Raw genomic sequence first — 15120 nt, 5'->3', positions numbered from 1 at the left:
TCCACCATACTAATCCCTCTGAGTAGAAATGATAACAAATTAGAATAAGTGCATTAATATACACATAGGATTTGCTTTAAAACTTGGAACTACTGTCAGAGATGCTGTTCCATAAAATGAATCGAAACCTTCTGACTAATCAGATTCGTGAATTCCACAAGACAGTTGAATAAAATGTAATAGCTCCTTCTCTCTTTTCGGTAAAATTTTATCTTACATATACTTAAACATCTTCCTAAAGCTAAGTAACTAATTATAAAGGTTCAAGTTTTAGGCAGCTGTGCACTGCTGACAGTAGGACTATTCATATTTATCATGGCACAAAATGTGTTCCTCTTTGTCATCCTGTCAGATGGTCAATTGTTCACATGGGGTCAGAACTCGAGAGGTCAACTGGGTCTGAGAAACAATGAGCCGAATTTTCCTTCTCCTCAGCCCCTCAAGTCTCTGTGTGGAATACCAGTGGTTCAGATCAGTGCTGGAGGAGACCACAGCTTCGCCCTGTCTCTCTCTGGAGCCGTGTTCGGCTGGGGCAGGAACAGCGCCGGGCAGCTTGGTCTGGGAGACACTAATGGTACCGACTTTACTGTCTGTAATCTCAGCTCTGTCTGAACAAGCACAGTGACTGTGGTCTTAATATGTTCTCATAGATAGACATGCCCCTGTTTGTGTGAAGAGCTTGAACCAGAAGAAGACAGTGTTCATCTCATGTGGAGAGGATCATACTGCTGTTCTAACAAAGGTTAATACTTCATTAGCTTGACGTTACCAAAAAACTAGAAATTTCAGTCTCATCTGTCTTAAAGATTTTCCCCTGTAGTTACAAAGCACTGACACTAGAAAGCTACTCTCATAAATGATTAATGTGGAGCGTCTACTAAAAAGAAATGCTCACAGAATATACTAATGCAGTAAAAGCGAACTATCTACAATAAGTTTTGTGCTTGGCGCCCTCTGCTGGTGTGTTAATGCAAATGCAAATAGTTAATACAATTCATTCAAACTGTAAAGTGGTTAAAATAATTTATTTGCATTTTTAGGGTGGCTTGATGTTGACATTTGGATCAGGACAGTATGGGCAGCTTGGACATAACTCAGTCAGAAATGAACATCAGCCTCGTGTAGTTGCTGAATTCTGGGGGTCCAAAGTGTCCCAAATATCCTGTGGACGGTAAGTAACTTGCTTTAACATGCAAGATGAGAAGTATTGCAATGTACATTTCACAGAATAAATATTATCACTGGGTTGCATCCCTGAAGCAGAGAGAGTTAAGAAACTTACCGAATGGCCTAACAGTGGTAGATTGGTGGTAGGACTTCTGATCGGAAAAGTGCTTTACCTATGAGGATATGTTTGCTTTTCAATTGTTAAGGAGAAGAACAATGTACCTGTACAGTACTGCCTGTTCCTGTCACCATGACATATTATTTGTTATAATTTTTTTGTTAGTCCTTGTTTATTATTCAATTTCAATTCAATTCAATTTATTTGTATAGCATTTTTAACAATGGGCACTGTCTCAAAGCAACTTTACAGAAATATAGAAACACAGAAAAAATTAAATTAAGTTTATTTAAGTTTAAAGCTGAGTTACTATTTATCTCTAACATTTGTCGCTAATGAGAAAGCCTGGTGCGATGGTGGTAAGGAAAAACTCCCTGAAATTATATGAGGAGGAAACCCTATGAGGAACCAGGCTCATAAGGGAACCTCATCCTCATTTGGGTGACTGGACAATAAATAATGTTAATGTTGATAATGATAATGTTATCAACAATAGGGGAGTCTAGATGGACTCCAGTATGGTCAGCGCCGTGATGGAATGGCCAGCACCTATGAGCATCAAGAAATTACAGTATTTCCTGGGGTCCGCAATCTTGTGATTGATCTTTTATTGGCAGTTCATTAGGTGCTTCAGCTCTGTGGCCGCCCTTCTCAATGCTCTGCTTCAGGGGAAACCCAAAAACTGGTTTAGATTGGTTGGTTTCACCAGAGTTAAGAGGTATGAGTCCAACCTGCAAGACACAAAAAAAAACTCATGACTCTTTATAATTTTTATAATGTAAGTGAAAACAAGGAACTTGCTTAGTTATATAAATGCTGTATAAACAATTATACAGTATAACCGAACTAAAATTAAATAAAAAAATTCAGGCAAACTGCTGTGGAATAGGGGAATAAAATACTTTAGGCAGGATGTGCTGTTGCTTAAAATAAAGTGACATGCAGTAGTAACGGCCCAGCATGAATCATGCCACCTGACTGTTAATTATTTTCCCGAAAAAGCAAGGTCCATCTTATTTTAGTCAGATCTTATAGCAGTAGATCATGTTAAAGCTGTTCTCTTGAACTCAAGGCATCACACTCTGGCCCTGGTTGAATCCTCAAACACCATCTACTTCTTTGGACGTGGAGATCAAGGACAGCTAGGAAATGGACAGAGGGCCAATCAGTGTGTGCCACTTCCTGTCCAGCTGCCACCAGGTCAGTCCACTATCAGCATACTTTTGAAAACAAATAAATGCATTTATTTTAGTTAGTAACAACTGATTATTTAAGATCTGTAATTCGGATGCTTTCTTGTATTTTCTAACAGAATATAGCTCTGATCAGATGATTAAAAAAATTACTGCTGGAGGGAATCTTTCTGCCCTTTTTATCTCTAAAATGGTGAGCAATATTCATATAAAACTGGTTTAAAAAGAACAAAGGCTTATTTAATAAAAGCTTACATTTTCATTGTCTTTGGAATATTTTCTTCTTAAAGGATGCTGGTCAAGCAAGTGCAAATCTGAAATCATGCAATGGCCCAACAGTGCTGGACGATGAAACCGTTGACCGCTGGATTTCAGACTGTAACCCAAAAGTATGGAAAAAAATCCGAAGGTATGAGCATCACTGTGTTTGCAAAGCAGTTTTCTAAATAGTGTCTTGAAAAACATAATTGAATGCCAAATGGCCAAATGTTGAATCAAATGCCAATACATGCATGGTGTTTGATCAGAACCTGTTGATTCTCATCATAGCACTTCTCATGATGGGGGTTCTGAACCTTATTTCGTATTCTCCCCATGCTTGATGAGGTTTCTTTCAACTACTCCTGTCCAAAGACTTGTGTTGTAGGCTGATTGGTATCTTGATGAATAAAACTGTCCAATGGTGTGTGTATGGTGGTGTGAGTGTGTGCAAGGTTGGCACCCCATCCAGGATGTCCCCCAAATTGTGTCCAAGTCCTCAGGGATAGGCTTCAGGCTTCAGGAAGACGGAAGATTTTGCAGATTTAAACTGTGGAAAACCGGGCGTACCTTGTTTAATTGTCTCTTGTAGATAACCTTTCTCTATCACTAGGTTCATAAGCTGAAGTGTCAGTGCGATGGCTCGGTCTTCTGTCTTCTCAGATATTACTACAAAAAATGAATTATCAGCTGCTAGGGTATTATTAGGGCTCTCTGTCTTGATAAAGCTTGTGGAAGAGGGGTCACAACTTCTCCTCACAATGTATTCGAGTATACAACCAAATCCATCTCTATCAACCAATTAGCATTCTCCTGAAAGCTGGTTGAAACATACAGTTAGCATATCACCTGTAAACCTTGTCTCTATGTCAGGACATGGAAATGCAAACCTACTGAATCCAGAACTATAAATGAGCCATAATACAGTATATTTGGTAGCTTCATAGCTTGCTATTCAGTTGCTGAACTTATTGTGTCCTTTGTGTTGTAGGGAAATCAGGAAAATGTTCTCATCAGCATCATGCATCAACGGTAGTTTCACTGACAAAAGGTACAAATATGCAAAAATACATTTACGTTTACATTAGCCCAAATTTACTACTGTATTAATCACAGACTTTTTATCATTAGCAGTGACAAACATTACAAAACATCAGTAGAGATGTCTGGCCTGGATTTGTCATTGCCTCGTCTTGCTTTTGAGAAGATGGCCAAAAAAGACAAAGTTCTATCAACGGTATGTCATGGGCTTTGTTGATGAAACCTTAACGATAAGGAATGTATTTTTATATTCTTGGTAGTTGTCTGTATTTGGCTAAAATCTTATAAATGTGATTTCTTTACAGGTTGAGACAACTGTAGAGAATGATCTTCTGCCCTCTTTAGGCTCGACTGCTGCTGGTGTGGAGGCTCTGAGGGTTTATCTCATCCTGCCTGAACTTCTCAGAGTGCTGAAAAAACAAGGACGTGGCACACAGCTCACAGTCTCTCTGGCGTCTGCCATCTTAGAACTGGAGCCTGAGTCAATGGATGTCTTGAGTATGTACACTTTATAAAAACTCATTTGCATTCATCAACTAATTTAATGAACCATTCACCATATTAAATGTAAATATAAATGGATAAAAAACTAGGATAATTTGTAGGTAATACTAAGTTGATTTTCTGAGGTAAAAGAGGATCAGGATGTACTGCTATTGAAAACTCGGTGTGTGCTGTGGTTTGCTGTGTGGCTGCCTTATTGCACATCATAACACCTCAGAAGTTTAATTCCTTATTTAACTTTAAATAAGTTCCTTGCAAATACCCAGCTAATATTTATATCGTATCTCCAGCTGCTTATTTTGTGTGCTCATTTTGACTCAGGCAGCCTGTGGACCAACCTGCCCTACTACTACTACAGAACTCTGGTGAAGATGTTTCACTCGGTGTGCGCTCACTTCCTGTCACTGATGACGACTACAATATGTGACCACTGGACTGAAGTAGAGCCTGTGCTGAAGGTTCTGCAGAAGCTTTGCAATGTGAGAACTCTTTTTTTAGACAGTAATTCCGGAGGTGTTTAATGATTAAATATGACATAGCGATAGTATAATTATGAGTATCTAACTTAACTAGAATCTAAACGTCATGCAGATTAACAGTCAGAGAGCTGTCCAGTTGACTGAGGATTACTTCCTTATCAAGAACTTAGATTATTTTTTTGACATGGTAAGTGGTGAAGTTACTCCGTATTGGTATTTTGAAATTCAGTTTTTTTGTTTTTCAGAGTTATTATTTTTGATTTGTTTGTTACATGTTAAAATATCCAGTGATGTATCTGACCCTTACGATGAATCATCTTAAAAAGAGTCGGACAAGATGAAATCACAGCCCTCATATCTACCTCTGTCTTGCAGGATTCTTGGATTCTGCTCTTTCCTGTTTATGAGGAGCTAGATATTATTATCAATTTTTTGGTATGTAGTCATTATCTTAATGGTATTTGTACATTATGTTAAATTGAGATATTCAAAATATTTGTGGGCATTGTTTGTTTCTTTCTTTCTATAATATTTTTTCAGAAAAGTGTGAAAAGCCTTGCCAGTTATCCTTTTATCCTTGACATCACATGTAAATGCAACTTGTTCCAAGTAAGTAGACTCAATCATTTGACATAAAAGTGAACAAATATTCCCATCAGTCCGTTGTTTAAATACATACATGTGTTTTGTTTGTATTAAGATTTTACAGCAGACACAACCTATGGCGTTTTTTTTCAATGGAAGTACACTGTGTGTGAACAGAGAAACGGTGTTGGATGACACTATTGCGTACCTGAAAACGAAAAGACATAATTTTTCTTTCCCTTTAGAGGTTTGTTTAATATGATGCGGTCATTTTATTGCATGGTACTTAAAATGAGTTAAGTTCCTTCATTTAAATAACTTTTTTTCTCTTGCTGAAAGGTGAAATTTGCTCTAGAGGCTGGGATCGATGACGGGGCTTTGAGTGCTGAATTCTTCACCCTGCTCGGAAAGAAAATAGCAAAAGACTCCAGTGTAATTCAAGCATCCGAGGACTCAGGCCTCTTCTGGTTCTCTGCTGATGTAAGTGAAATTGGATTTTCAATCATTCTTGGTGATAAAATCAATACAAGACTTTTAATGTTAATTTATTAATTGTAGGATTCAAGTTCAAGTCAGGAGGAATTGTTCTACATTGGTGTCATCTGTGGAATGGCCTTTTATAATCGCGATTTTATGTACATCGGCTTCCCAGTGGCACTGTTTAAGAAGCTTCTGAGCATCAGACCGACTTTCAGGGACCTGGAGGAGCTGTCACCAGTGGAGGCCAGGTTGAGAATCATCTCTTTTAACTAGTAACATACTCACCATGAATTCAAAGAGACTTGGAAAAACCAAACTTTTTGTTTTCTCCCAACATAGAAGTCTAAAAAACTTGCTGGCAGAAGATGAGGATGTGGTGGAGCAAATGTATTTGGATTTCACAGTAAGATTAATTTCATTGGTTTTACTGGACATTTGAAAGGTATATGGTGGCTGTATTCTGTGAATCTGTCTTTTTCTCTCAGTTGAAAGGAAAAGAGCTCATTCCAAATGGAGCAAAAATCCCAGTCACAAAAGCTAACAGGTATGAAGTGCCTCTTTTTCAATTGCTATTTGCATGAATTTATGCAATTTGAGCAGATCTTCCCAACATTTTGCATACACCAACAGCTGACAGTAAGTTCTTGGCCTAGTTGCTGCCAGTAGGCAATTGGAGAATGGCTAGAGTGGATCAAAATGACAAGAATATGGGTCATGGGGAAGCTGTAGCCAATCTCTTGAGACTGGGGGACAAGGCAAGATACAATTGCTGGGCAGGATGCCAATCTAACTGCAGGGCACAATTGCACACACTAGCACACTCATTTACACATTACAGACAATTTAGTGATGCCAATCAACCTACATTGCATGTCTTTGGACTGGGAGAGGAAACCAGAGTACCTAGAGGAAGCCCCTGAGATGATATGAGATGATATGAGAAAGAAACCTTGTAAGGAACCAGACTCAAAAGGGAATGCATCCTAATTTGAGTGATAGTGCGATTATAAATTCTGGATTATAAATTCATTCTGGTTTTGTCTGTAGTCTGAAGTTATCAACTGTTCACTGATAGAAGCATGAGTGTTAAACTGATTGTGGTGATTGCAGTCCAAAGCCAGATTCATGGGTTCTGAGTGGTACTATTCACAGCAATCCCATGTATCTTCAGACTGTGTGTGTGGGTTTATCCTTAGCAGAAGTGATTAATGTCCAAATAATGAGATTCCAACAGAAATAGGGCATCAGGATGGATCAGGCAGGTCCGTAGAGCAGAAGTAGTCAGGATCCTTGGTAGCTCAGGAGTTGCATGTGTAGATCAACAGGGAGAGAGAGACAGAGAGAGAGAGAGAGAGAGAGAGAGAGAGAGAAATATAGAAGAAGCCCAATTATAGCTGTTTCTGTGCTTATTTACATGAAGTAATATCACATCTTCCTCTCATATCTCTTCCTCTACAGGCAAAAATACGTGGACTTGTACGTCGACTTTGTTTTTAACAAGTCTGTGGAGAATCAGTTTAGACAGTTTAATGAAGGTTTTTCCCGTGGAAACCCTTTTCATTTATGGAAAATATTCAAGCCTGAAGAGCTCAGAGACTTACTCTACGGCATGGCTGAATACGAGTGGAAGGAGCTCCAAAAAGTACAAACCATTTACATACTTCCCACAGTTTCTATAATTTTGCATATTGCAAGAGAAATTATTTATATGTTTTTTATTTTCTTATTTTAAGGTTGTGACATATGAACACTGTGAACCTTCAGATGAACTCATCCAGAACTTCTGGTCTGTTTTCTTCGAGCTGGATGAAGAACACCGGAAGAAGTTTCTGAGTAAGTTCAACACATGGGCATGGATGCATAGTGCTGTCATGGCAGAAAAAAAAAGTCCTCAGTGGGGTCTCATTATTATGAGAAACGTCTTTCATTACTTTTTTTATTACAAGAAAAGCAACAGTAATAAAGCATACAACTGAAAATGGATGTATACTGTAGCTTTTCAATTTTTGTTTAAGGCTCAGTTTTTATGAAATATGATATGATATTCTTAACATACTAGTTAGCTATATTTACATAGACTGAAGCACAGATTCTATAGACTGAAGTGCATCCTCGTTTCCAAAGCTGTAGCTGCCCTCACCTCCCCAAATCCCTCCATTAATTCCCCATGCCATTTAAAGCTGTTAAAGATCAAGGCTTACCCTGTGCTTCTTTAAGATATACACACTCCAATAGCCTTTGTATACACTACAGTTCACTTTATACTTTATACAATGTCCAATATTCATTATAAAACCTTTTACTGTAAATTTATTTTAAAATACTGGTAGCTGGGTTGCCAGTCACTTACTTCATTTTTAAGAGTTTTGTGCATTCAAGTCCCACTGACAAATCAAGTTTGGCCTTAGTGTAGTGAGAATTAAAATGATTTTGCTAGACCTAAAACGTCTAGAATTTTCTTAGGAAAAAATTCAATCCCAGAAAGTTTCTACAGTATAAACTGAATTACAGATAAAGCAGGCTGAAGAAAAGACAATTACTGTTTATTTAGAGCCATTCTGTAGAAGATACAGTATATTACTGTTTTATGGGAAATATTTTACAGTGCACTTTTTTGTTTATTCTTTCTTTCTCTTAATTAACTTCTTATTTTAATTCCTTTCATAAGTCTTCTTCTTCTTTTGGCTTTTCCCTTCAGGGGTGGCCACAGCGAATCATCTCTCTCCACCTATCCGTATCTTCTGCATCCTCAACACTTACACCCACTAGCTTCATATCCTCATTTATTACATCCATATACCTCCTCTTTGGCCTTCCTCTTTTCCTCCTGCCTGGCAGCTCCATGTCCAACATTCTCCTACCAATATACTCACTCTCCCTCCTCTGAACATGTCCAAACCATCTTAACCTGGCCTCTCTAACTTTGTCCCCCAAACGTCCTACATGGGCCGTCCCTCTGATGTACTCGTTCCTAATCCTGTCCAACCGTGTCACTCCCAAAGAGAACCTCAACATCTTCAGCTCTGCTACCTCCAGCTCCGACTCCTGTCTCTGTCTCAGTGATACTGTCTCTAAACCATACAGCATGGCTGGTCTCACCACTGTCCTGTACACCTTCCCCTTGATTCTCACTGAAATTTTTCTATCACACAGAACTCCCGACACCTTTCTCCACCCATTCCAACCTGCCTGCACTCGCTTCTTTACCTCTTTCCCACACTCTCCATTACTCTGGACTGTTGACCCCAAGTACTTAAACTCCCGTACCTTCTTCACCTCTTCACCCTGTAATCTTACTGTTCCACTTCCCTCCCTGTCATTTACACACATGTACTCAGTCCAGACCTCAGAGCCAATCCCTGATGCAGTCCCACCTCCACTTTGAACTCCTCTGTCTGCCCTACAGCACACCTCACCACTGTCCTGCTCCTCTCATACATGTCCTGCACCACTCTGACATACTTCTCTGCTACTCCTGACTTCTTCATACAGTACCACAGCTCTTCTCTTGGCACCCTGTCATACGCTTTCTCCAAGTCTATAAACACACAGTGCAACTCTTTCTGACCATCCCTATACTTCTCCATCAACATTCTCAGAGCAAAAATTGCATCTGTTGTGCTCTTTCTGGGCATGAAGCCATACTGCTGCTCACAAATTTCCACTACCTTCCTTAACCTAGCTTTCACTACTCTTTCCCATAGATTCATTGTATGGCTCATCAACTTTATCCCCCTATAGTTGCTGCAACTCTGCACGTCACCCTTATTCTTAAAGATCGGCACTAATACACTTCTCCATTCCTCAGGCATCTTCTCACTCTCTAAAACCCTGTTAAACAAACTAGTTTCCACTGCTTCCAAAATTCCACTGCCGCCTCTCCTAGACACTTCCAGACCTCCACCAGGATGTAGTCAGGACCAACTGCCTTTCCACTTTTCATCCTCTTCAAAGCATTCCTGACTTCATCCTTTCTAATCTTATCTACTTTCTGTTACACAGAGTTCACCCCTTCTACTCTTTTTCCCCTCTCATTTTCCTTATTCATCAGCTCTTCAAAGTACTCATATCCCTCCCATCTTGATCCCTCTGCCTAGCTAACCTGTACAAGTCCTTCTCTCCTTCTCTAGTGTCTAACCTAGTGTACAACTCTTCTGCTTGGCCTTAGACACCTCCCTCTTCTGCTTCAACTTTTGTCTAAATTCCTCACAACATTCCTCCTTTTTCAGCTTCCACCACTTGGTTTTCTTCTCCATCTCTATCTTTGACCTCTGCTTACAGACCATCAAAGTCATCCTACACAACACCATCCTATGCTGTCTGGCTACACTCTCTCCCACTACCACTTTACCGTCACTAATCTCTTTCAGATTGCCTCTTCTACATAGGATGTAGTCTACCTGTGTGCTCCTACCTCCACTCTTTTAAGTCACTCTATGCTTCTCTCTCTTCTTAAAATAAGTGTTAACCACAGCCATGTCCATCCTCTTAGCAAAGTCCACTACCATCTGTTCTTCAAGGTTCCTTTCCTTAACTCCAAACTTGCCCATCACCTCCTCATCACCTGTGTTCCCCTCACCATGTCCATTAAAATCTGCTCCTATCACCACTCTCTCACCCGTGGGAATAGTCTCTATCACCTCATCTAATTCACTCCAGAATCTCTCTTTCTCCTCTAACTCACAACCTACCTGTGGGGCATAACCACTAACAACATTCAACATCACCCCTTCAACCTCTAACTTCAGACTCATCACCCTGTCTGACACTCTCATCACCTCCAGAACATTCCTCACAAACTCCTCCTTCAGGACCACACCTACCCCATTTCTCTTACTATCCACACCATAATAAAACAGCTTGAATCCTGCTCCTATACTACTCCTTGCTACCCTTCCACCTGGTCTCCTGTACACACAGTATATCCACCTTCCTTCTCTCCATCATATCAGCCAGCTCTCTACCTTTCCCTGTCATAATACCAACATTCAGAGTTCCTCTTCTCAGTCCTACACTCTTACCTCTCCTCATCTCTCTCTGTCTATGCACTCTCCTCCCTCCTCTACCTCTTCGACCAACAGTAGCCCAATTTCCACCAGCCCCCTGTAGGTCAACCCAGGCCTCAACTGAACCGGTATGAAATTTAGAGTACTGACGATTCGCATGGTTAAATTTGGCAATGTTTTACGCCGGATGCCCTTCCTGACGCAATCCTCTCTATTTATCCGGGCTTGGGACCGGCACAGAAGTCACTAATTCCTTTCATAAGTGCTATGTTTAATTGCCCTGGTTGCTTTCTGAGTGAGGGGATTGCCACACTAAATTTCACTGTTACACTGTTGTATTGTACTGTTACAATACAATGACAAAATAAATAAAGTATCTCTTCTTATTTCTTATGTTATCTATGAGCACAATTACGTCGAATGAATTCACTCCAATTGTAGATATCAAAAGTAGTGTTTATATGTACTCTAAAATTTGCAATCCAATCTGAATAATTGTTTTATAACACAGATTTTCTGAACGAAACTTGATGCATTCACTGCACTGCACTACAATGCATGTATGTGTGAGGTATTTTTAAATACACCTGAAAATAGTTGGATTCGAGTGTTTGCGTCAATTATCTCTTGTTTTCCGAATGACATTTTATTCAACCCGAGCTCGATCAGATCGACTGAGGTGTTTGGTGTTTGCCTTAAAGCATTTCAGACTAACTTGTAAACGTGCGTGATAGTACGTCCAAAGGATGTTTTAGATTCTGTGATGCTTTTTGAAGTCATTTCTTCATTTTATATTATTTATTCCAGTTTTCACCTATGGGAAAGATCGCTTGCCTCTTGGAGGCCTTTCCAAACTGCCGTTGAAAATAGTGAGACAGACCTATGACGATGCAGATGACCGCTTCCCCTCGACCCAGACCTGTTACGGAATTTTGTATCTTCCGAACTACAGCAACATCCAAACACTTCGAGACAAACTCATCCACGCCATCACTTATTGTGAAGTCTTTGGACAAGTGTAAAAGTGTGATGTGTTGGATCAGGCATACAAATGGCATCTTATACTGTATCTGCATATATTAAAATTAAGTCTTTAAGCTTAGGCCTACAATGAGAGCTGTGTGTTCAGTAAACCTTCATAGTTCAAGTTTGCTTCTTGCAGTAACACTGTGTTACGTGTTTTCTGAGTGTATATGGGGTTGTAAAGGCATTTTTTAATATTTTGCTGTATCTACATGAAATACATTACCCTTCAGCCCCAGCATAACACATATCCATATCACATGTCCTATTAACTTACACTTGTTCTATGTTACTCCCAATAGGCTCCCTATTTAAATTTGGGTTTCTGTGAATCTTTTTGTTAAAGTTTTGTTGTTTTTGCTCCTACCATGAGATGGTTGTCATATATATGCCACAGCCTCATCCGTAGTCTTTTTTCTTTATCTTGTATTCATTGTTGTATCCAGGTTCTTGTATTTATTTATTTATTTATAACCTTTTTTTGGTTGTTTTGAATGTTACCAAATAAAATCAAACTTGGTCTCCGTCTTGTTACGTATTTTTTGCCTAGCTTCTGGGTCCACGGTTTGTAGTTCTTCAAAATGTATAGTATGTAAAATGTGTGTATGGTATTTCTGTTCATTTCATAATAAACAATCCTATTGAATTTAGTTTTGTCTTATTAGAGGTTTACTTTACTGTTTTATTTTATTTGAAATAATGGAAATTACAAAAGATGCTTTGTGATTTTTAAAATCCTTAAAGATTTTTTTCTGTTTAATTTTATTGCATTGTTTTATTTATTTTAATCTATTAAGAATCATGTACAAGCTTCTAATTGAAATCCTTTCTACAAAGGATTTTATAGATTTTCCTTTGGTTCTAAATCCATGAATCTCAGGAGGAATAAAATAAAAATAAAAATAAATAAAGAGATGACTTGCTTCATGTGTTACATTTAGTCAATAACGTCATATATTTCAAATAACAAATATTTACAAAAGGATACAAAAACGCTATAGCATTTTGTGCCTAAATCTCTGTATTTGATGCTGTAAGGATGTGGAAACAGGGCCTTGGTCGAGTGTGTTAATGGAGGATAATGCATAAGAAATGAATAAATATGGGTATTAATCACTAAGATTATATAAACACAGTGAACTAAAATTAAAATCTCTGCATGCTGACAGCTACGTCCAAAAGTATGTGGACACCCGAGCATCACACCCATACTGTAGGTGATTTTTCCCTAAACTGTTACCACAAAACTAGAAGCTCACAACTGTCTAGAATGTATTTGTATGTTGTAGCTTTATAGTTTCCTTTCACTGGAACTAAGTGGCTCAAACCTGTTCCAGCATGGCAGTGTTCCTGTGCACAAAGTGAGCTCAATGAAGACATGGTTTGTCCTGACATCAACCCCATTGAACACCTTTAGGATTAATTGAATCACTGAATGTTCCCCCAGACCTCTTCACACAACATTAGTGTCTGATCTCACGAATGCTCTTGTGTATGAATGAACACAAATTTCCACAGTCACACTCCAAAATCTAATAAAAAGCCAGTTTGGGGAAGGCCCCCATGCACACTACCGCTCAAAATTTTGGGATCACTTGCATATTTCAGCTTGATTTCAGCTACGGAGGAAGACTCCATCAAGCCAATCCATCCTGTGGGAGATTCTCCAGGAAGCATGGGGTGAAATCTCATCAGATTATCTTGAAAAATCGACAGCTAGAATGCCCAGGATGTAATTGCTGCAAAAGGTGTTTTTTTTTTTGATAAAGGCAAAGTTTGAAGAAAACATTCATCATTTCCATCAAAATCATTATTTCTAACTCTGACATGTCCGCATGTCCTGTTCTTTTGCTATATTTTCTATTCAGACTAATTTCGTGTGTGTTTCCTTGGAAAACAATATAATTCTTGAGTGATCCATGATTTGAACAAACTTTCTGCACATTTTAAGGCCAATCTTATTCACAAAGTCCCTGATTGAGTGCAGGTTTTCATGCCAATCAATCAGCAGCCGCACCTGATTCCTGTTTATTTAGTTGACTTTGGCTTTAATAAACTCAGGTGTGGCATCTATTTGGTTGAAATGAACCAACACCTGCACCAACACCAGCTTTTTCCAGATTCATTTGGACACCCCATATACATCTCATGTATATATTCAGCATTAATATGTGATTATTATTTATGACAATTTGGACACCCCATATACATCTCAGCATTAATATGTGAAATTATTACATAAAAATTACATGTTTATCTTTAACCACACCCCCTTTATATGACACTACATGTATTTCTATCAGCTCGATCCAATAAAAGAGCTACAAATATCATCTCAAAAAATAAATACTGCTAAATGTACTGTATCTGTCCCAATTTGCCTGATTTCCCAAAATACACTATATTGGCAAAAGTTTTGGGACACCCCTTCAAATCATTGAATTCAGGTGTTGTTTTTCAGGGGTTGGGCTCGGCCCCTTAGTTTCAGTGAAAGGAACTCTTATTGCTTTAGCACACCAAGAGATTTTGGACAATTTCATGCTTCCAACTTTGTGAGAACAGTTTGAAGATGGCCCTTTCCTGTTCCAACATGACTGCGCACCAGTGCACAAAACAGTGAGTGAGTTTGGTGTGGAGGAACTTGACTGGCCTGTACAGAGTCCTGACCGCAACCTGATAGAACACCTTTGGGATGAGTTAGAGTGGAGACTAAGAGCCAGGTCAAAACTGGGACATCTGCCTTTACATGCACTTGAATTTAATATGGAGTTGGCCTGTCCTTTTCAGCTATAACAGCTTCAACTCTTCTGGGAAGGCTTTCACAAGGTTTAGTGAGGTCAGGCACTGATGTTTGAGGATAAGGCCTGGCTCGCAGTCTCCACTCTAATTCATCCCGAAGGTGTTCTTTCAGGTTGAGGTCAGGACTCTGTGCAGGACAGTCAAGTTCCTCCACACCAAACCTGCTCACCCATGTCTTTATGGACCATGCACAGTCATGTTGGACCAGGAAGGGGCCATCTCCCAAACTGTTCCCACAAAGCTGGGAGCATGAAATTGTCCAAAATGTCTTGGCATGAAGCTGAAGCATTAAGAGTTGGGTGTTCCAAAACTTTTGGCAATATAGTGTACTTGAATTTTCCCTGAACTTAGTATTCAGCTACTATAACAACTCATCAGACTTTTATTTAAATAAAGCCTGATTTAAAAAAATGAACAGACTAATGCAACTTTAATAATCCCTGGTGGGTTTTAAACATGTTTTATTT

The 15120-nt window shown here is 39.0% G+C and overlaps 1 protein-coding gene across 1 annotated transcript in view; it reads left to right on the top strand.

Annotated features, from left to right (window-relative positions):
* Positions 1-12554, top strand: part of LOC131347409 (uncharacterized) — a 31191-nt gene extending 18637 nt beyond the window's left edge. Inside the window, exons 28-48 of the mRNA XM_058381430.1 lie at positions 353-574; positions 651-742; positions 1041-1171; positions 2358-2485; positions 2598-2671; positions 2769-2887; positions 3728-3787; positions 3868-3973; positions 4083-4275; positions 4603-4760; positions 4873-4947; positions 5136-5195; positions 5301-5369; positions 5461-5592; positions 5685-5825; positions 5904-6073; positions 6165-6228; positions 6311-6369; positions 7284-7467; positions 7559-7658; positions 11639-12554. Of these exons, the coding sequence (XP_058237413.1) occupies positions 353-574; positions 651-742; positions 1041-1171; positions 2358-2485; positions 2598-2671; positions 2769-2887; positions 3728-3787; positions 3868-3973; positions 4083-4275; positions 4603-4760; positions 4873-4947; positions 5136-5195; positions 5301-5369; positions 5461-5592; positions 5685-5825; positions 5904-6073; positions 6165-6228; positions 6311-6369; positions 7284-7467; positions 7559-7658; positions 11639-11853 (2552 nt within the window). The 3' untranslated portion in view covers positions 11854-12554. The remainder of the gene's footprint in view (positions 1-352; positions 575-650; positions 743-1040; positions 1172-2357; positions 2486-2597; positions 2672-2768; positions 2888-3727; positions 3788-3867; positions 3974-4082; positions 4276-4602; positions 4761-4872; positions 4948-5135; positions 5196-5300; positions 5370-5460; positions 5593-5684; positions 5826-5903; positions 6074-6164; positions 6229-6310; positions 6370-7283; positions 7468-7558; positions 7659-11638) is intronic.
* Positions 12555-15120: the final 2566 nt, after the last annotated feature.

Source organism: Hemibagrus wyckioides, linkage group LG03, assembly GCF_019097595.1.
Source record: "Hemibagrus wyckioides isolate EC202008001 linkage group LG03, SWU_Hwy_1.0, whole genome shotgun sequence".
NCBI classification, from domain to species: domain Eukaryota; kingdom Metazoa; phylum Chordata; class Actinopteri; order Siluriformes; family Bagridae; genus Hemibagrus; species Hemibagrus wyckioides.
This window is presented reverse-complemented; position numbering and strand designations above follow the sequence as displayed.